Source organism: Syngnathus leptorhynchus, chromosome 6 (assembly GCF_054491065.1).
Source record: "Syngnathus leptorhynchus isolate UIUO chromosome 6, UIUO_Slep, whole genome shotgun sequence".
NCBI classification, from domain to species: domain Eukaryota; kingdom Metazoa; phylum Chordata; class Actinopteri; order Syngnathiformes; family Syngnathidae; genus Syngnathus; species Syngnathus leptorhynchus.
The window spans coordinates 6186275-6207450 of NC_141200.1; the positions used below are offsets into that span (position 1 = coordinate 6186275).

The 21176-nt window shown below is 38.9% G+C and overlaps 1 protein-coding gene across 2 annotated transcripts; it reads right to left on the reverse strand.

Annotated features, from left to right (window-relative positions):
* Positions 1-137: 137 nt before the first annotated feature.
* Positions 138-18621, reverse strand: LOC147055648 (tumor protein p53-inducible protein 11-like). 2 transcript variants are annotated; one of them, XM_085914895.1, is made up of 8 exons: positions 18432-18620; positions 14925-15008; positions 7556-7695; positions 4703-4761; positions 4566-4614; positions 4180-4276; positions 2649-2750; positions 138-2138 (listed from the first exon to the last, which is right to left on the reverse strand). In XM_085914895.1, the coding sequence occupies exons 3-8, from the start codon at positions 7682-7684 to the stop codon at positions 2005-2007; spliced, it is 570 nt and encodes a 189-aa protein (XP_085771021.1). In that variant the 5' UTR covers positions 7685-7695; positions 14925-15008; positions 18432-18620; the 3' UTR covers positions 138-2004. The 2 variants fall into 2 exon arrangements, with proteins under 2 accessions (XP_085771021.1, XP_085771022.1); XM_085914896.1 differs by lacking the exon at positions 14925-15008 and having other exon boundaries at positions 18432-18621.
* Positions 18622-21176: the final 2555 nt, after the last annotated feature.

A 21176-nucleotide genomic window follows, 5' to 3' on the forward strand; every position in this document is an offset into this window, starting at 1 on the left:
AGAGGTGTGATATCTATTTGTCACATTAAAATAAACATCTTCCTCATTAGTATAGTGGACAGTATCTCCGCCTGTCACTGTCCATTTCAGTGCACCTCAAAACACAAGTAATGACATAAATTTAGAAGACTTCAAAATAAACAAAGCTTATTTATTTCAAACCAACAATTCAATTTGAGGTACAAGATTCACAAAACAGTATATATACATAAGAAAACAATGCTACAAATTGAAACAACTTGACCTGGGATGCAATTCAGAGTAGAACAATGTATAGAACTGTATCAGACAACTTCTATTAATCTTCCACTCAACTCAAGTGAATAACATATATTGGAGAAGTACAAGGATGAACAGCCTATAAATTGGCCCTTTTCCGATCTTACCCATTTTCACTTTGCAGACCTTTGAACATTTCAAGTCAAATGCATTGAGATCTTTAATAAAGGCGGAAATGGAATGACAAATAACCCCTTAATTAGCATGCTAGTAAGGACAGACTGCTGCTGGGGCAAACTGTATTTAATTAAACGCTGGCAAGATATAATTGCTACTTGAACTGAGTGAAGAAAAACCTCACCCATGTATTCCCTATCTGAAATTAGGACTCACCCAAGTAACAAGCACATGTGCGCCGCTCAGTACTACACATGCAACTGCAAAGCCGCAATCACTCAGACCTCAGGACTACTCCCATCTGGGGCGGGACCAAAGGACCACCTTTGAAGAAGGCCCTGTGTATATCAACCAATTTAGGCTTTGTTTTCAATTGACTTTTTTAGAGCCTAAAAAGATCAGAATAACAATCTGGACTGAAGTGGAATGATGGCAAGTAACTGGGAGGTAGTATACTGAATGCAGTGGAGGAGGACCAAAATAGCCAAGTACCCGTTACAAAGCACGTGCGCTTATTCTTATTATTCTCCAAGTGCACAAAATTAACATTTGAAATCATATTCACACCTACAACTGTGAACATGTAGTATCTATTTGGTTGATTGGTTGCTACTCAATCTCGGCTATTTCTGCATTGCTGAATTATTACATGCATGACATTTATACACCCAAGTTGCTTAAATAGGTACAAAATGACACAAAAGAAATCTTAAGCTTGACCTAACACTGAACAAGTTCCCTAGCTGTCCGCTTCACAACACCTCCACATGTACTTTTATTTACATACACACCCAAAAAGGGTAAAGATGCAGTGTTAGTGACAGATTGAAATCGTTTTAAGGCAAGGCTACCGATATGGCGTGATATAAAAATTGTGCTACACTACTCATCCAATCCAAAGAAGGGACTGCCTGTAATACCAGGTCAATACTAGAGGCCAAATCTCTCTTCCTGCCTTACAAAAAAAAATAAAAATAAAAAACTTACTGGTATAAACTGGTGTGAATACACAGCACACCATATTTACTCTTCACTTTGGTAGCATTGAGTAAATAACAATAACAACAACAACAAAAAAGAATCACTTTGCTTCCTTCCTTGCTGAACACTCAAATACAACGTGACTGACCTCACTTCAGATCACTAATGATCAAAGTCAACAGCGAGGACTCGGCTTGTGGGGCCCCCCATTTGAATTTAACTGAGCGCTGCTGATGCGTTTCAGCAAACACGCACTTTGAATAAACGTGACGACACACCCCAGCACAAATGTTTGGTCCTCGGAGGCAGCTGTAAATTTGGAATATTTTAAAGCACGTAGCCAATCGTCATCAAGGTGACAAGAATACAATGCGCTACAACTCGGGAGAAATTTGTGTCATGAGGTTTCGACCACACACCACATCTAAAGGCGAAATGCATTTATTATTCCTTTTCAAGTGTTCTTATATACTCATTTGTTGACTATTTGAGGAGAATACTAGGCTAGGTCCTGCATCTGCATCCCACTGGCAATATATAACAACCCAAACCTTGCAAGTACTGTACGTGTTTTGTCATCTGCACTCAGCTGTCCACTGCCTGTGTGCCTGTAGCATGCACATCAGCTCAGATCTTCTTTGGCTTGCGGCCCAGGTGGTAGTAGTAGGCCATGGTGACCACCAGGAAGAGGACTCTGCTTAGAAGCAGCAGTATGGCAGCGTTGGGCAGCATGCCAATCTCTATCAAGGTGATGGATGTCACTGAAACCACAAAGCATCGCATGGTTATTAATAGCCACTGTTGTCAGTGTAGTGTAAAATAAATTAGTAGTAATTAATAGTAAATTTATTACCCAACTCGGAAGAATGTGCACGTCACTAAGTTTCATTGATCAACAACGAGAAAAAAAAGATTCTAATTATTGACTGAGTTTATCGAGAGCGTATTTGATTGTCTGAGTTTCCAATTCCATTCTGGCTTGTCGATACAGTTGTAAATAATTAATATATTTTAAAGCTTTATTCTTCATGGAATATCTGGAATTCACTATTAAACAACCATAGAAATTTAGAAAGTTTAGAAATACTGTAGTTGGTTAGCAAAATAGGTTGTAAGTCCATACATTGAACACTAGAGGGCGGTTTAGGCAAATGAATGTGAATACAGCCATGCTGAATTGGGGATTTTAATTATTTACTCTTCATTTGAACACAGACCACGAGAAGAAACTGCTCAAGAAAACGTTGCCAGGGGAGATGGGCGGTCAATACCAAGAAACTGCACTGCAAAGTAGCAAGCTTCACTCAGCAGAGTCCACTGGATGACAATCTTTTCTGCCGTGTAGAGGCCATTCCACATGATGAGGGCCAAACCTGCAAAGACAGGAGGGAAAAATAATACAATCATGAGACATTAGAATAAAAATTAAAAAAATCCATACACATTTTATTGCAGCGTTTCATAAAACCTAATCGGTAACCGTAACAATGTGACCACATGATGTCTGATGATATAATGGCTCTATTGATTCAGTTAAATGCTTTGACTTATTGATTTTGATAAAAGCATGCGTTCCATTTGATGTTCTTCCCTGCCATTCGTCGTTAATTTTCCTGAATGTCACTCCCATGCCGCGCACAGACTGACATGCTGTGAGAACGAGCAGGGGTGGGCTTAAAGGCGGGAGGAGGGCTGAGGGACTGAATCGTCTTGCTGCCAAATAGTGGCTGCTTTGGATGACGAGACCCCGTACTTCAACCCCTTTGATGCGTCTTATCGAGGAAGACATCACCGCCCCCTCCCCTTTGATAATCCCCAAAGGCCTGATGACATTCAACAAAGAAAAGAAAAAAAAATATTGTCCATGTGAGCTGGTTCAGTCACATCTCATGCTATCCAACCTGTTTAGCGTCATACGAGTGATTATGGAATAAAACAGGAAAAATGAAACTGAGTTGTATCTTTTTTTAAAGGCCTTATTAAGTGAAAATCAGAAAATGTCGTAAAGGACAAGGCTTCATGACACGAATTTGTCAAGTATTCCCTCGCTAACCTTTCTCATCGAGGCCAGCCTGTTCAGTCTTCTTTTCTATGGATTAAGCTGTCAATAAACCAGAACTAAACATGTAATCACTGACTCACCGACGTGCCTGAATGCCTTTTACTCAAACTACAGCTATTACAGTCAACGTTATGCATTGCCAAGAGATTTTTTTTTTTTTTGTAAAAGGAAGCAGCAAAACAGAAAAGCCATTATTACCCTACACAACATGGCTTGTCCTCTGTTCATTGCAATGCTTCGATTCAAATGAAGAAAAAAAAAAAAAAAAAGCATTCGATTGAAAGTACAAGCAGGCTTTGAGGATATTCATTTTATGGCATCCATACTGAAATCTCAGTCTTTCCGTTTTCTCGTGCATTTCTCCATTTTTTTTGTCTGTTTTTTATAATTCAAACTATCATTTCCACACACAAACGAATTGCTCGAGGTATCACTCCACAGCACATAAAACATCCAGCCAGAAAAAGGCATGTATGAGGATGCAGAAGCTGTTCTTGAACAATTCCTGGAACCTTTTCATGACCACCAAATAATAAACTCAAGACACAATGAAAGAAATTAGAAAAAAAAAAAGCAAAAGCCTCCACCACTATGAATGCTCGGCCGTTATAACCCCCGAAGAAATCCGGTGCATTGTTGACATCACATCTCCATTTAAAAGTCGAGTTGTAGATCGCTGAACTGAAAAGCTGTGTGCTTTTATCTTTTTTTTTTTTTTTTTTTTGCATCTTGCGACTCACTCAGTAGTGCTCCTCCATAGAGGCGAACGGAGAGGCTGGTTGTGGCTAGTTCCTCCTCAAAAACAACCTCGTAGAGATGGTTGGGAAACATCACGGCCTGTGTTTAAAAAAAAAAAAACGCAACACAAATTTCATTATTTCAACACAGCAACAGTGTCACCCACCCCCGCCCTAAATATTGCGAAAGGGAGCCCTCAAAATACAGCCACTGTGCCACATAAGTCTCGTTTGTTAGCTAAAAGCCATGAACAGTGCCGATATTGAACATGGGAGCAAAAAAAAAAAAAAAAGCAGACAAAGACAGAACTGTTTCTCAAGATGCCTCATGCACACACAATTGAAAAACTGTCGATTCAGTGGCTCATGCCAATTTCCGCAGCACTTACCATGATGGCGATCACGGTGAAACCCACCGCTGAGGTTAGCAGCCACATCCTAAAAGAAAACAAAGCATTGCTTTAAACCGCCCCTAATTTGTTTTAACAGAGTTGACACAACACCAACCCAGGAGATGAAATCTCACCTCAGCCCGATTGGCTCTCGAACTGCAAACTTCATCTCATTTCCCAACATTTGACTGATCTATAAATCAAGACAAAAAAAAGGAAGACATGACTTATTACAACAGACAATTTGTAATTGCACTATGTGTGAAACGCTATCTTCATATAAAACGTTTAGCTATCAAATCGCAAATAACCAGGAAGAAATTGCCACCTTTGAAGGTGTTGCTCATGGCTATTAATAAGATGCAGTTAATAAACACTTTTACAAAACAAGAAGACAACATGAGAGTCAGGCTGGGTGACAGAAAGTGCTCTTACAATGTTAATTAGCAACAGTAAATGTCTTCAACGCCTTAATCAGAGCCCGAAGATAAAGTGTCATAACATCATCATCTTGTAAATTCCGGATGAGTTAGCACCAGCCGAGTGAATCCCGGGAGACAAATTGTTTGCTGCAAATTAACTTAGTAATCGAGGCAGCACTCCAAACAATGCTTAATTTATATTCAGGGAAACGGCTCACACTAGAGAAAATATGACAGATTCAAATCCCTTTGGAGTCACTAGGAATGGAGTATTCCACTAAACCTGCTCATAAAAAACGGATTTTTAACACACAAAAATGATTTGGATTTTTCACTGACATGAGGGAACTTAAAACAAAAATGCAGTGGTCCACTGTACATTACTTGGCAACAACAACAAAAAGTTATGTCCTTTACAAGGCACAAAGCAACCCAACCATATCCCAACAACAATGCTTTCTTCTCACTCCAAATTGTTCCTGTGTTGTGGTCAGAGCATCAGTCTATCAAAAAAAAAAAAAAAGCACTGGTGCAAGAAAGGCAGCAAGGCAGAAAGATGAATCATTTTCCAGGTAGCTGTGTTTACCAGAAAATTGCTATCAATTACAAAGACATTTTTGCTCGGGAAAAGCCCAAACAGCAGAAATCTAACTGATCAGAAGAAAGAAAATATGGGCTTGCAGGCAAAAAAGTAGGTAAGCAAAAATTTTATATTAGTAACAACACCACCTTGCCATTATATCCACAGTGAGAGTTTCTGGAAAGAATATGATCTAGTGGGGCTGAATCATATTCCATTTTTTTGGGGTTGGGGGGGTAGTGAAGGATGACGTAATCTAAAAGCTATTGGAGTATCCGTTCGGATACCAACATAATTAATGTATCAACAAAGATAAAGCAATAACCCAAAACATGAAAATAACACAGTCCTCGAATAGTATTTTTTTCCTGCTATACCAGAAATAGGTGTAATTCCATATCCACTACAGTAGATGGCAGTAGCACTCATTGTCAGAGTATGCACAGGTAGTAATAGGTGTGTGTGTTTTAATATTTAAAACTGATAAGAAAAAACTGACATAAAAAACAACGTTTTCTGAAATTAGTTTCTTTCAGTTTTGTATTCCTTTATGTTAATGAGGGTATCATGCTACGCATAGCAAAATATACTTTTCATACCTGTCACAGAGGAATAATATAAAATAATTGAGAAGCACTGGCATACTCACAACAAAACAATCTCGGATCATATCGTGCGATGGGCATTTTTCTGTTGCACGCAGACGATACTATATCATAAACATCTGTGCAAGCTGTGATCACACGAGTTGGCGAATCTGCTTTCCTGTGGTTCCGGGGGGCTTTTTTGACAGAAATGCATGAACATGTGTGACTTGAATAATCCCCAAAGCGAACTGAGCATCAACCGCTGACAAAGGATTGACTTGAGGGAATAGCGCCGAAGGGAGAAACAGGAAATGAAGAACCACAGTGGCATTTGTGGAGCGATGCTTAATCACAGCTGCTCTCTCTGGTTTGTTTTGTTTTTTTTACGATTAATCACTACGTCCAAAACAGGCAGCATGACAAAGTGTGCAGGTGAAACAATCTGTTCAAGGTTTCTCTGGATTTTGACAATTTATGAAGTCGTAGGCGTTTGTGAAAGTCTTATCTTGATGCTGTCAGAACATTCAAAGAGCGGCCATTGTGTTAAGAAAGTGGCAGTGAAGAAATATGTCAAACGGCATAGCATGAATAGAATACTTCCATCTAACGAGAGTATTAGTAATAGCAATCGTCTTCCTATCTTGGCAGGAAGAGGCAAGCGAGTGAGGCACAAGAGAAGCACTTCCCTCCTTTGTTTACAAAGCCACGTGAATTCAGACACGTAGTTGTTTTCTTTCTTTAGCCAGCTTTGGCACATGAAACTAACTTCCCATCCTCGTTTTTTCTTGATTACCTGCCAAATGAACCACGATTAAAATTACAACCCAGGGTGAATGTTTGATTTAAAATGGGAATTAACATAAATTACATCCCTAAAAGCGTACGCACTGGCTCAAGCGTGACTGATATTGGATTTCATTACGCTCCATACCGGCGACCACAAGACTCACGTTAATAAGCATGGATTGTTAAGCATTGATAGAGCTTGCCTTTGTCAAATTAACTTTATCTGTGTCCAACATTAAGCTATGTGTAATGGGTTGTTCCTAGCACATTTCTGATTGGGCCTCATAATGTTACTGATGCTCCTTACTGTATTTTCATTTTCATCAATCTACATTAATCTCAAAATGGAATCTCTAATTATTCTTTCTAGGTCAATTTGGTCTTTTTTTTGGGGGGATCTGCATCGCTGTCAATATGCGCATGCACTCATGAAGCCTTCTCGGAACGCACAGTAATGAACCAATTAGTAGATTGGTGTGGCTTGGAAAGAGATGCACAGACATAGCTCGAAAAATAGCCGTTTAGATAACGATGACCCATATGCTTCACATTTTTGCCACGAGCCACAATTTGGCTTTTTCCTGAATCCCAAAGATTGGAATTTTATCTGACCTTCGATCGGTGAACTTCCCCATCATCGTCTTCGCCGCCAACTCCGAGAATCTTGCGGCTTTTCAGGCGGCTTATCAAGTCGGTCTGACTGTGCTTCTTCATCAGAGGAGGATGAGTTTTAGAAGCCATGATCCAAATGTCTGGAAAGAAAATGCAAGATAATCTTGAATTAAATTTTTTGTTATTTTATTTTTTTAATCTTGCTGAACAGCAGGCGATTCCTATAAAATGTAGAAAAGCCCTTGAGAAATTGTAAAGGATAAAAATGCCATAACATCAGACTAGAGGATAAAAGCAGATATCTGATATCGTCTCATCTCAGAGTGGACACAAATGACATGACTTTTGGGTCTGCAGAGAGGTCATGTGAAAGTACAGGCTGTGATTGACGGTTGGTATTAGTCCCAAAATGGAGCAGCCTTCCACATGTAAAAGAATACAAATGAATCCGCTCCACCTCATTTCGAATGGGGAAGACATTAATCACCCTAACACCCGTTTTTGCGCATACTGTACAGAGGCTTCAGAAACATATTGTATATTCATTAATGAATACAAATGGGAACTGTCATGGGCAAATTGCAGAAGGCCAAATGATTAGCGCTAATGACTATTGCCTGAGGACGAAGCAAGCAATCGTCAAAACAATAGGCGTCATCATTGACGCAATAATGATAAACTCCATAAAGCACACATGCTCTATGCCTGTTCAGAATTTAATGACTGGAATAATTACTGCAAAACTTTAATGGTTGAAAAAAATACAGAAAATGAAACATTTAGCAGCTCAAGATAAAAAAAAGAAACATTTGGTGTGGGTGTGCTCAGAACATGGAGATTGAAGGAGCCCTGTTTGTCGGAGTGCTCAGAGTGCTGTCGCTATACCTGACATACAAATTCAGCGATCAATGAGAGTGGAGGTGCATGAGGAGAAGCTTTATGAATGACCAAATCATACGAGCCAAAACGTAGCAAAAAGACATTTTCTGCAACTTATCCAGTCACAGGTGAGTTTGAGCCTTCTTTAAAATGAGTGGGTGAGAAGCGAGGTACACACCCTATAATGATTGCCAATAACTCACAAAAATCTATTTTCTTATTTCACACATTTTTAATCAAATACTCACACCTTTCACAATAACCTAATTTCCTGCACCTCATAGCGGTCATGAGAAAAATTCACCACAATGTCTTGCCTTATCTGGCTATAAACACAAAACAAAACAGTCCATTGAGCAAAACGAATCCGTAATAGCGGAGAACCTCCCCATTTGTACCAAACACTAAAGCCTTTATAGCGTGAAGATTCATTTACTTGATTATGTGGTGCGGCATGACCCAGCCTGTTCCAAACGGTAGCAATATATACGACTACTGCCGTGCCCCCCCCCCCCCAAGAAGCTTGAACCGCTTGTGTGGCCAAGAACCCATTAAAGTTTTGATTGAGTACTAAATGTGATGCTTCCCTGCATTCTTTAGCAAAGTACACATTCTTCCATATGCTCAAATAGGTCTCCTTCAATACTGACTTGCCGATGTAGTGCTGATGCAGTTGCCTAGCAACTGCCTATGGTCCAATCAACTTCTCATGGTGAGGAAATACCTGTCATGATTACAACAAACGTAGCTATGATGAGAAGGTCTCTTGAGAGCCACTGATGACCCTACTGGTATTACTCTCGATATGCATATGGGATACTTCACGTACTAAAATGATTCGATTAGTATTGAGTCACCTGGAGATGTATAACGTTCATATTGATTGAGGTACTTCAAAGACAGGTAAAAAATGTGGAAAATACATCTTGTATACGTTGAAGGGGTTTACATAGATTGCGACAAAGTGCAATGTTGCATTGAAAAAAAAATTCAAGATGGATTTATGACCTGATACTAGCTCTGAGTGTACCAAAGTTTCACTTCGCAATCAACCGGAACCAACCAATATTATATATACGGTGATGCCTTGAGATATTGCATCATTAATTCCTACCATAACCATTAAAGTTAAAATACTCATCTCAAATTACGTTTCCCAACTGAAACAAATGAAAATGCCACTAATCAGTTTCATCCTCCACTCATACAAAAAAAAAATTGTAATGTGCTTTTTTTTTTTTTTTTTACAAGCAAAACAGCACTCCAAAGTATTGATTATAAAACTACATAGACTTGGTTGATGAAAGATATAAAAGATTCAGTCAACAATGTCAGTACAACTTGCGCATGTTAAGTTACTGATAATATTTATGACTTCATTTGCGGGCGCTCCATTATAAAAGGGAAAAGAATAAAAAAGTCCGACTACCTACAGTAGGTGTAACGTGTGTTCAGACTTAAAATGTATATTTTTAAACTCAAATGAGAAAAAAAAAAATAGAAATATAGCCAAGTGTATTCTATAAGGCAATCTTGTTTTCACAACCTAGGCAACAGTGTGAGCCTCCTGGTGCGCTGGGCAGCTCTGAGGCATTATGTATTAAAAAATAAATCTTATTTTAATAGCTCTTAATCACAAATCGTGAAAGCACGAACAAAATGTCCATATTAAATTCAGCATGACAAGCCCACAGTTCCCAGATAAAGTACATTTGACAACTTCCCATGGTCTAAACTCGACACATCAAGAAAAGGAAAAAGGAAGTTTGAGGAGGAAACAGATGGAGCGATGCCCCCCTTCCAGGGTGATGACTACACTTGCAGTGAATATAAAATTGATCATGTGACATTATGCGCCTCATTAAAGTATCCACAGTTTAAACAGCACGAAAGTTAATATAATTATATGCTCCGTCTCAAGGGAAGGATGACAAACACGCGACAATGATTTAATATTGAAATTTGTAGCCAACACTTTCAATCCTAATTGATCTATTTTGTTGTTTCACCCTGATTGATTTAAAAAAAAAAATGTAATAGTCTCAACCCAAATGGTTACACTAAAACGTGGGTTGAATGTATTTATTTTTTCTTCCATAATAAAGGCTGGCTTTTTCCCCTTTGCTGTTTGTCTCTCATGCATTCTGAACATTTTAATGAGTTAAAGTGACTGAACTACTTCCATTCATCCCATTTTCACTTTGTAGCTGTAAGCGGTTCTGAGCCCACAAAAATAGCCACCTAAACGTAATTAAATAGTAGTCGTTGACAAGCCTGTCCACCCTTTCATCCCTGAAAGGTGATCAATAAAACAGAATTGATCAATGTGTGCAGTTGTGTGCACAGAACTAATCCCCTGTTTACCATCAACAGATTATTGTAGTGGGATGAAAAAAGATTAAAACGGTTTGCTCCTCTGAGAGCAGTCAACACAGAATTAGCCCATCAATGTAATAATAACACAAAGAGAATTAGCTCCCTTGTCAAATATTTTCCATTGTAATTACAAATATTCTCAAGAGTGATTATTTGAGATCACAATTTCAGGACAGACATTAAATATAATATTGATTGTTTGCATAAGATTAATACTTGCATAATATTATGTTATGGTTAATTGAGGTTAACTTGTCACCTCCAGTTATCAACTCAACTGACATGATTGAAACGGTAAAAAGTAAAAATGGGACGTAAAGCAATGCTGACGGACATACACGGGCAAGAGATGAAAGATGCCCTCCGAGCAAGAAAATAAAATGACATCAGAGCACAGCAGGGATCTTGCCAACACCAAAAGAAAAATAAACAATCAGTCCTGAATGCTTTGCACAGCAACCAAGCTGACCCAACTCGTTATTCTGTGATTCCAACGCATGCTCTCCTTGGTAGATTTCACCCATAATCTAATTTGGTAGGCTTTAATGACAAATTACTAATTTGAAATTAGTGGATCAAATTCCAAAACAACCCTAACCCAAATGAACGCTTACTGATCAAGTCATGCATGCAAGGCAGTAAATCACTCAAAAGGGGATTCAAAGTTGGACCTTGTTGCTATTTTTTCGATTCAGGCGTTTTACTGCATTACTACCAAAAATATATTAGTTGCATACGAGCTGGTTGCTAAGCAGTCTCCCTGGATGAGAAGCAGAACTAATTTCAGGGCTCACTCTGCGTCAGAAACAATGCTTGCACATGGACCTTGGAAAAGGCAAAAAAATAAAAAATAAAATAATAAAAATAATCAATCTGTAAAAAAAACCCAAATCCAATAAGTTATCCATTTATTCCTCAATAACATGAAGTTAATTTCAGCAAATTGTTGCGGTGTTGGGCTCGCCATATTATTCCAGAAAAGACACACAGTTATGGCCAATATTAGAAAGATTCAGACAATGAATCAGTTTAATTTAAGTAAGTCAAATATCGAAATTGGCTAAACAAAGAAACAAGCAAACAAATAAATAATCCATATTGGTTCTGGCCTTATTACATTTCCTGACAGAACGAGCAATCAGTCTTGACAATGCTCATTCAACACCTTCTCCAATTTGTCAGAATCACAATTGTATTATTGTGAAACCTGAAGGACATTATTTCACTTTCAAGACAAAACAATTCTTCTGCAGCCCTAACGGGCCATCAACAGTTCCTTTTCTGTTTTTCTTCCCTTTTGTCTGCGTGTCTTCAACAGGAACACGTTGCCTTACGTGACCGTAAACATACATGGCATTTAGATTCCTGCACTGGAGGACAACCACTAAAATCGGACAATCCTCTACTTATTCAGTGTCAAAACAATCGAGTTAAAAAAAAACATGCTAGGATTAAAATGAATAACTGTAAAACACCTTTAAAACACTTTAGAACATTTTACAGACGATTCTGCTTGCTTTTTGGAATACAAATCGGAATATCCAGCTTCACAATAGTATATTTCAGCAGCCTGTAATTATTGCTGACAAAACTCAACTGTCAGTATCGTGAGAATCAATTTCCATTTCCCTAATAAGCAGACCATCGCATTTCTCAGAAGTATTAAGTGTACAAACTTATACTGCAACACATGGTAGTGACTCAAATAGAAATGCAAATTGGGTGTTAAAAATAAACGCCAAATCACTATTTTCGGATCAATTAGTCAAACAGGATCATAAATGTCACAGAATGTTGAATGGGCACGCACACTCGCGTCATATGTGACGTACGTATGTGGGAGTGAATTGCGTGTTTGTGTACGGCAATAATTAATCGGCTTTCGAGCATTAAACACATGAGATTGTTTTTCATACTTGTGCCGAATCATCAGGTGCCAGACAAGCGACTTCAATTAATTCTGGTCTTGGATTTAGCAATTGTCTTTTAAATGTCCTCATCTTGGAAGCAGATAATAGCCAGCAACCAATCAAGCCAAGCACACGCAAACAAGTAAATTAAGTTTGTCAAGATGTATCGGTTTCTTCGGGACCAAAGCTGTCCATCCAACTCTCACTAATCAAATGGCCACTCACTGACTGATGAGTCTCTAATGCCGGAAGCAACCCAAACCTTTCAGATGATTCAGTTATAGTCAGGGATGCTCCTAAAAAATAAAATATGGTGGTTCTCAAGCGAGCACCAGAGGTTACTTGGAAAATTATTATTCACAAATAAAACTGTTCGATACAATAAGTACAATGACAGAGGGTTGAAATGGTCGTATTGTACACAAGTGACTCATCTGCAAAGCTATGAGTACGCAGCTAATGAATTTTTTTTTTTTTTTATTCAACTGAGCTGGTTTGCTATTCATGTGCATAATTTGCTTTACACTCTAGATGTCGTACAGGTACATAGCGTATTGAATCTCCGTGAATATTAAAAGACAGCTTTGATGTCGCCCCACCAGACCGTTTACAAAAACACGAGTGAACTGAAATGGTTCAATCAGTGAACAGCCAAAGCTAATTTGATTTCCTTCGGTTCGCCGTCTAAAGTAAATGGCCCCTTTGTATTTGATTTTTGTTTTGTTTTGTTTTCACATGCGCTATATTAATCCAACATCTCCAAATAAGCGAAAGCTGCTACTTGGAACAGTAAATGTGAGTGTGGCCACTCAGCTTGCTAATCTGGTTTTTACCAAGTGGTTAAAATGCGATGAGGGTTCAGCAAAGTTTACAAAGCAACAAATGCGGGGAAACAACCTTAGCCGCCGGCAAATCTTTGTCTACCCATTACGTCTGATGTCTGATGTTCATACATGAGGAGCTTGAGCGCTAATCACGGGAAAGGTTACTTTTGTCTCCTGGACCAATTAGTTGAATTTATTTCCCCAGCTAGAGCTATTTTGAGATTTTGATCTGTTTAAGGACAAATTACACTTCACTGGCCTTCTGTTCAGTCGTATCTGATTTTTCTGCCAGGATTCATTGCCTAAATGCCTTTTCACTCGCCAAATATCTTTATTGAGCTGTGGAAGGGGAATAAAAATATAAGAATATGCTACTGTAAAAAGTCCAAGTTGAGAGCATCCAATCAGTATTTTGCTCAAACTTCAACACACAACCGTAACCAAAATGTGTCAAGACTTGAATCGTTTATATTACCATATATAGATACCAGCGTATCTTGTTAGCATATATTTGTATATATTTGCATTTTATAAGCCCTTCCTCCTTTTTTCAAAGTCAATTGCGTTCTTTGGTTGCGAGAAAAACTAGAATACAAATTCTAATTTACAGAATTCGATATTGCAAATAAAATGACAAGAATGCCTCTGGTTGCATCAGTACAGAGTGAACTGCATGTGATTAAAATTTGCACAGCAAGCACGTGGCGCATGGCCAAAAACACCCAATATTGCAACCCGCGGTTTCTAAACTCTTGCATTGTATTGGAAATTGTCCGATACCTTGTCTACTTTGCCTCGCTTCCAATAACAAAGACAAACGACTACAATAAATTGTATTTTTAGTTTACTGTAACAGACTAAGAGGGTAGAATGAAGAAAAGTATTGATATTTCACAGCCCTAGTTATATTCGAGAAAAGATCCACTCATTTGAAACATCTTTTTATAGTGATCACTAAGGAACTACTTCAACGAAGCTAATTCCAGATGAGCCCAGAGAGTTCAGTGATGAATGGTGCAATAAGCCAGCAATTGTTTCAACCAATTGTTCAACGAGGAATTAAATACATGCAGTGCTTTTACAAATTCATAAGCCTACCGCCAAGTGTAGCGTTTTATCACAGCCGCCTAAATGAAAGTTTGGGTTAGCATTAGCATTAAGCAGCATCACATTGTTAGATGTGAAATACTACAATAGTTTCTTCGACCTCATCCAAAGGGCAAACGGGGGAATGTGAAACCACTCACAGTGCACAAACATACACACTTTAAACATGAAAATCTGGATTGACAAATCATTGGAACTGAGTATAGCAACACAAAGTGTCAAAAAAGTCATTTCCAGTGGCTTTTAGCCCTCGAAGCAACTACAATGGCTTACCGATTGGAAATAGGATTATGAAGTGGCAAGGTGATGCAGCTATCTTGCTGTAACAAATTTCCTGCGGTGTCCGCAGTAGTTCACCTGCCAATCAAGATAAGAGCATGTTTAAATATAGATTCAAGGTGAAAGTAGAGAAATTCATAGATAATAAACATAAAACAAAAAAGACCGACATGACAGTAAGAAGTGGAGGGATCATACAATAAATGCCAAAAGAGATTTGCAGCCAGCTGGACCTGCCTGAGGAGTGACATGAAGTCCCAAATATACACACATACATATGCACGCGCACATTATTAACCATGGTTGTTTGTCACCACTCAAAAACGGAATTGCTTTCGCATCTCCCCTAGCTCGAATTAATGACTTTGGCAGCCTACAGTTTGGAATAAAAGTGCCAGCATCATAGAAAGCAGCATATGGTCTGAGCTTCGCTAATCTCGGCCATGCGAAACAAACAAGCACATCTGCTAGAGGGTCATTATTAAAGCCACGGTTAAACTTTCATTGCCGTCGACAGGGAATTGAGATGCCACGAAGAACGCGATCCATGGTGGCTCATACAAAGACTCCCTAGAGACAAAACGGAAGGCAGCATATAAAAAAAATTCCAAGGCCCGTTAGTAGTGAAACAAGTAGCTGTATTTACCAGACATTTTTAGATCTTGTCAGCACAACATTGACATTTTGGGGGCGCCCGTGGGAAAACAAATGCTGCATAAATACTACTTGTCCTGTTACAAATTCCTTGGATTTGATCGACTGATAAAATCTCTTTTAAAATCGGCTATTAAAAAAAAAAAACATCAGTACAATGCGACACAAGGCAAACATAATGACGTTAAAAAATATTAATATTTCTTTAATTACCAATACTTGTCGATTGTTTTCCCCTATTGCAAAGCTAAACAAATACTAAAGGCCAGCGTATAGTAAAATACAAGTAGGGCTGTCACAAATGAATTCTCTTGGAATCGATTATCCTATCCATTACTTTTTCAACCACAACTATGCCCCCTAGTGGTTGTGAGGAGTATAGCGCAATTTTGCTGAAAGTTAAGTGATTTGAGGTGATGACAGGACATCATTGCCACTGTTTTGCTGTTGATCTTGGGTTTGAGCTACTTGTAAGGAATGTTTGGGCAAAAGAAAAGTAACAACTGATGCCTTGTTCCAAGAGTTCAGTTAAGATTCTTGTTCTTCCTAAAAATAATTGCATAAGTCATATGACCCCAAAAAATTTCACCTTAAACATAGACACCTACTAATAATCAGCAACATCCTTAGTCCCCCCAAAAAAATCATCAGTACCTGATTCAGTTTCTTGTGTTTTGGGAGGTGATGAATGATATTAGATATGGGTCAATTGAAAATACATCCAAATAAATCAGATCATAATTGGGCACTTGGACATTGAGTGTGAATCCAGCCTGTGAGACGCAACATGGCATGCTGTTGCTTTGCATGAGTGCCATTAGCGAGATGGAAAGCTCAATGAGGGTTGTCCATGGTCAACTTATCCCGAGGCTATCAGCACTGGAAAAAAAAGAGCGAGGGGGGCGATTTGATTTTTACTTTTTCTTTTTTTTCACATGGAAAAATCAGGCTTTCATCACCTCAACGTCAACCACAAGTACAACTTTGTGGATCCGAACACCGGGGCTCATACGCAGACAGTGGAACGCCTATGGGGATCGGCAAAGTGGCGAAACAAGAAGCACTGTGGCACTGCACGTCACCATTTGGAGTCGTATTTGGCCGAATTCATGTGGCGGAAGCATGTTGCCTGTACTGATGTCTTTGAGTCACTTTTGGAAGCAATTGCGACGTTCTGGCCTCCGGAATTACAAATGTAATGTTATCGTTTCAATAAATAATTTACTTTAATTTTTGAGTCGTTTTTTTAAAGGTCCTCCCGATAATACGTAAGCACCGAAGTCTTCATCAAGCCACTTTGAGCCATTTGCCAAAGCCAATTGAGTGAATTTTGTAACCTCCAATACCTTAGCAAATATCTGACCATCGGCAACAATAAGAGAATGATACAGCAATTAAAGTGGTAAGGGTTACTTAACTGTAGAAATGTACACATTAAGCAGAGGAAGGTAATATAACATGAACAATCCTTGGTTATTATATACTTATTGCTTACATTTTTAAAGGCAACTTCAAGACAGATGCACGGCTACAATTAGCTGGCACTGTCATGTCACTCTGTGATTGTAGCATGAAACAGAACCAATTAGGAAAAGCCCTGAAGCTTGTGCTGCTGCTGGAGCAGTGAGAAGCAATTGCTTGGGTTAAATATGTGTTTAAAGGTTCCACTACATGACAAGGAAAGTTTGTAACCACAAAAGAGTGACAAATAACTCACAGCTGGGCAGAACAATTGATCATATTCTGATTCAAAGTGTTTTCAAGCAACATAATCACGGGATTGCCAAATCAGCTTTTTTGAAATGGTTAAAATGTATCTTGTATGCCTCATAACCATGGAAAATAATGATCAAATATTTGCTTGTGTGTATTTGACAGAGCATTTAAGAAGTTGTGTGAAGGAAAAAAAGAAAACAGACTGCTGCTTCTCCCCCATGTTATGATTGTTGCCTGTTTGACTTAAGCCACCATCTTGAGTTAATGGTTTGTTGTGTGCTATTCTACTGCACATAGAGTCAGGCATCTCTGGATCTAGGGCAACATTCTTGAGCATGCAATCTTCTTCAGAAAACAGTCGAGAGATGGGCTTTCAGATTGAGGCCCATGGCGTAATAGACCTGTTTGGTGAATATTTTGCAATGTTGTTACACGGCTCTGAGAACAAGTCATGACACACCTGAACTGCAGCGCAGCCTCCTGCTCATACCACAGTACCTCTGTGCAAAATTAAATAGTTCAAGAAATCAGAAAACAACATTTAAGTCTTCGCGATTTAATTGACTTTCATTGAGACTGGAGTGATATTTATTTTTTCATTTAATGGCTGCTGGCAACACTTGTAGAAAACTACTGCTGAGTGTTAAAAAAATACCACACTCGCCAACGTTGTCCATATTTATCAAATTAAGATCAACAGGGCGGGGTGTCACGTTTGTGCCGTTAGTCTGATCGTGGGGGGATTAAACGGTCAAGTTTACAAGATCAGAACACGGACTAAAAAGTCGCCTTTGCGTAAATATGACTTGTATTTGACATGTATTGTTTTTTTTTCGTTTTGTTTTTTTCGTTCTACAATTGGATCGAACCATGGCTGCCCACACTTAACTTACACTTACAATGTAGTACACACTTGGACATAAACTTCAACGTCTCATTAATTTAACGACACAACAATAATCCGAATAAAATAGTGAAGCAATTTCACATTCGGACCGACAGTATTTTAGCTAACAGTCACTATGAGACGTTCACGGACGAACGCAATGAAAACATCGCTTAAATCACCATGAAGTCACTCGTGTTTGTGAGAAAAGAGCATTTCATGAAGAAGAAAGTCAAGTAACTTACAAGTTGGAGGGACAGCGCAAATCCTGTGACTGAGTTTGGGGTGGGGGGAAAAAAAACGGTAGTCGTTTACTACAGCGAGTGAGCCCCGCGGACAGTGAGGAGGGACATCGCCGCTCCGAGCTTTCACTCAACACAACCTCCTCAGCAACTAAAGCCAGCCACGAGCTCCAGCTTACCGTAATCACCAGACCTCACTTAAACGCGCACGTTAAAATTCTACCGCAATAAACACAATAGCGCCTCCCCAGAAAACTCGTTTCCCCGCACATGAGTTACACTAGTTACCTCTCGCGCGCTCACAATGTCATTATAGTTGGTTAACGAAAAACAACAGAACTACAACTAAAAAAGAAGGAAAAAAAGCATTTTCTTTAAAATAATAAAAATAAAATAAATAAAATAAAATAAGTGCTTAAATAAAATTGGCATTTTGGAATGTGGGATACTATACTTTTACAGACATGTACCTTTAGGGATACAGTATCCTTAGGGGTACAATACTCTTAGAAGTACATGTACCTCGAGGGTACATGAACCCATCGGGAAGAGGTTGAAAATCTCTCAAATGTGTTTCTGTGACCACACAAACAATGAACACTCAGCTACTGGTGCTTCTTGCCACTGCGAACTGCCCCTCATCTTTTTTGTTGTATCTACGAGGAGACATAATATCAGAGAGACTAGGCTAGGTGTTAATAAAAGAAGTTCCTCGATATTGAACCCAGGTGCTGAATTAGTGTTGGGACAGAGTCTCAGAGGTGTTGGAGGCGGATGAAAGAATACAATCAATGTGGAGGTGGTGGAAGCGGCGTTCGGGTTGGCAGCACGAAAAAAAAAAACATGTGCAGTGAATACTAGAACCGCTCGTCTCTGATGGTAACATGTCAAGTGGGTATTCTAGTAAGATAGTAGCTTTATTCAAGCCTTCCTACATCCGCTGGTAATCCTTTTGGACACCCCTCGTGTATTAGCCCCTGTGGATATTTTTAACAAATCATTTATATCCCATTTATTTAGTATTTCCATGACTCCAAAATTGATCAAGAATCCAACATTTGTCCTCCTCCAAATGCCCACACGCTGACATGGAAACAGGATATGTTGCTGTTTTAAGCGCAAGACAGTACAACCGGCATCTTCAATGAATAAAAAGGATTATTTAAGGCTGTCGCCGGAGGCGAACCACTCATCACAACAGGATGGTTGGATAAAATCAATGAGGCCAGTTACTTCCTGAAAGAAAGAAAGAACAAGCCAATAAAACGGTGAAAAATGGTGACAGCGATACTGTAAACACAGGAAAAGTATTTATTACTGGTGGGAACGTTTACGCAGAGAGGCATCACTAGTATTTCATTGTTGTTTTAATGCTCTTATAAAGTGTACGGGATATTTTTCTCCTTTGCAAGTAGAGGTTGAGTGAAGGAGGTGCTGACACTCTTGAAATGTTAGCAGTGCCGCATGAAAATATGACAGCCATCTGGGGATTCAGAATGACTTCCATTACACTTCCCCTCAATGCTTAATCGATGCAGCGCTAACACTCCACTGGCATTTTCTGAGGCAGCTATTTATTGACAAGGGCAATGTTCAACGGAAATGCACCACTTAGTGTACAGTTAAACAAAAGTAGTCCTGAGATGAAGGCCACCACTGATTTGAAGTGTCACCAAAAAAAAATCATAATAACAAGCCACTCTGGCTTTAGTTTTAGTTTGAATCGAACACCTTTATGTCTACTTTCAGTGTCACACAGTGCAGCATTTTCATTTGAACAATTCACAAATTAGCTGATGTCAAGGACTTCACATCCTGTCTGCTGAGAGAAAATAATGACACTTATGGGCTGACCTATATTTCAATTCACTTCCAGTACCGGTAAAAACAGACCTGCTGAACAAAGTAAATGTTGTCTGTGATCCGGTGGGTTCAGTCTAGTCATAAAAATAATCTGGAATGGGTGAATCTTCACGGGTCCTCGCAAACTAATCCATCCATAGACAACATCGTGTAGTGATCACCTGTTAGTCACGGGGTGATGTTTTTGCACACCAACTGCACAAAAGTCAACTATGTTAACTGCTACGTTTCCAATGACCCCATTGTTCTTTCCAGCCCTCAAGGTCCAGGATAAAATCTGTACCTGTTCCTGTACTGTTCAGTAATAATGGAATTAATGGAGCTTCACTCTGTACTTGGCTGTTTAGCATAAGAGCAATGTGAAGTTGAATATTTTAACGCAATGTCTTTTGTATTTTTCCAGAACTTTAATGGGTAATACGTCACCTACACACTTATAATGTAGTCTTTAACTTTGATTTTTTTTTTTTTTTTACATGTCATTGCATTTGTCAACTCAGGCTTTTATGGACACGCTTAAGTGGAAGAAACATATAAATGATTGTCAGCTTCGAAGGAAAATGGATGCAGAGTGTATTCAGATGTGACCACTAAGCTATAAATGGACTTGCAAGACATTATTCACATTTCTCTAACAGCTCGAATTTGAACTGTGTAAATTAGACACATCGGAAAATCTCGGAGGAGACAAAGAAAAGGTGCGTGAGAGGAAAATCGAGAACCGTGACGATTTAAAATGGAGCCAAGAAAAGCAACGTGTAGGAGGTGAAAAGCTTTGAGAACATTGTTTCAATGAGCGTACTTCAATCCCATTGTCATTACAAAGAATAAAAAATGTAAACTTAATTTATAACTTCATTGCTAACGCAAAAACAGCAAAACTAT

What these genes read in the sequence shown, in the direction of transcription:
- LOC147055648 (XM_085914896.1), bottom strand. Translation starts at nt 7,684, where the DNA reads ATGGCTTCTAAAACTCATCCTCCTCTGATGAAGAAGCACAGTCAGACC. An exon ending in TCACCGTGATCGCCATCATG is followed by an intron (nt 4,277 to 4,565) that starts GTAAGTGCTGCG and finishes TTTTAAACACAG; the next exon opens with GCCGTGATGTTTCCCAACCA. An exon ending in CTATGGAGGAGCACTACTGA is followed by an intron (nt 2,751 to 4,179) that starts GTGAGTCGCAAG and finishes CTGTCTTTGCAG; the next exon opens with GTTTGGCCCTCATCATGTGG.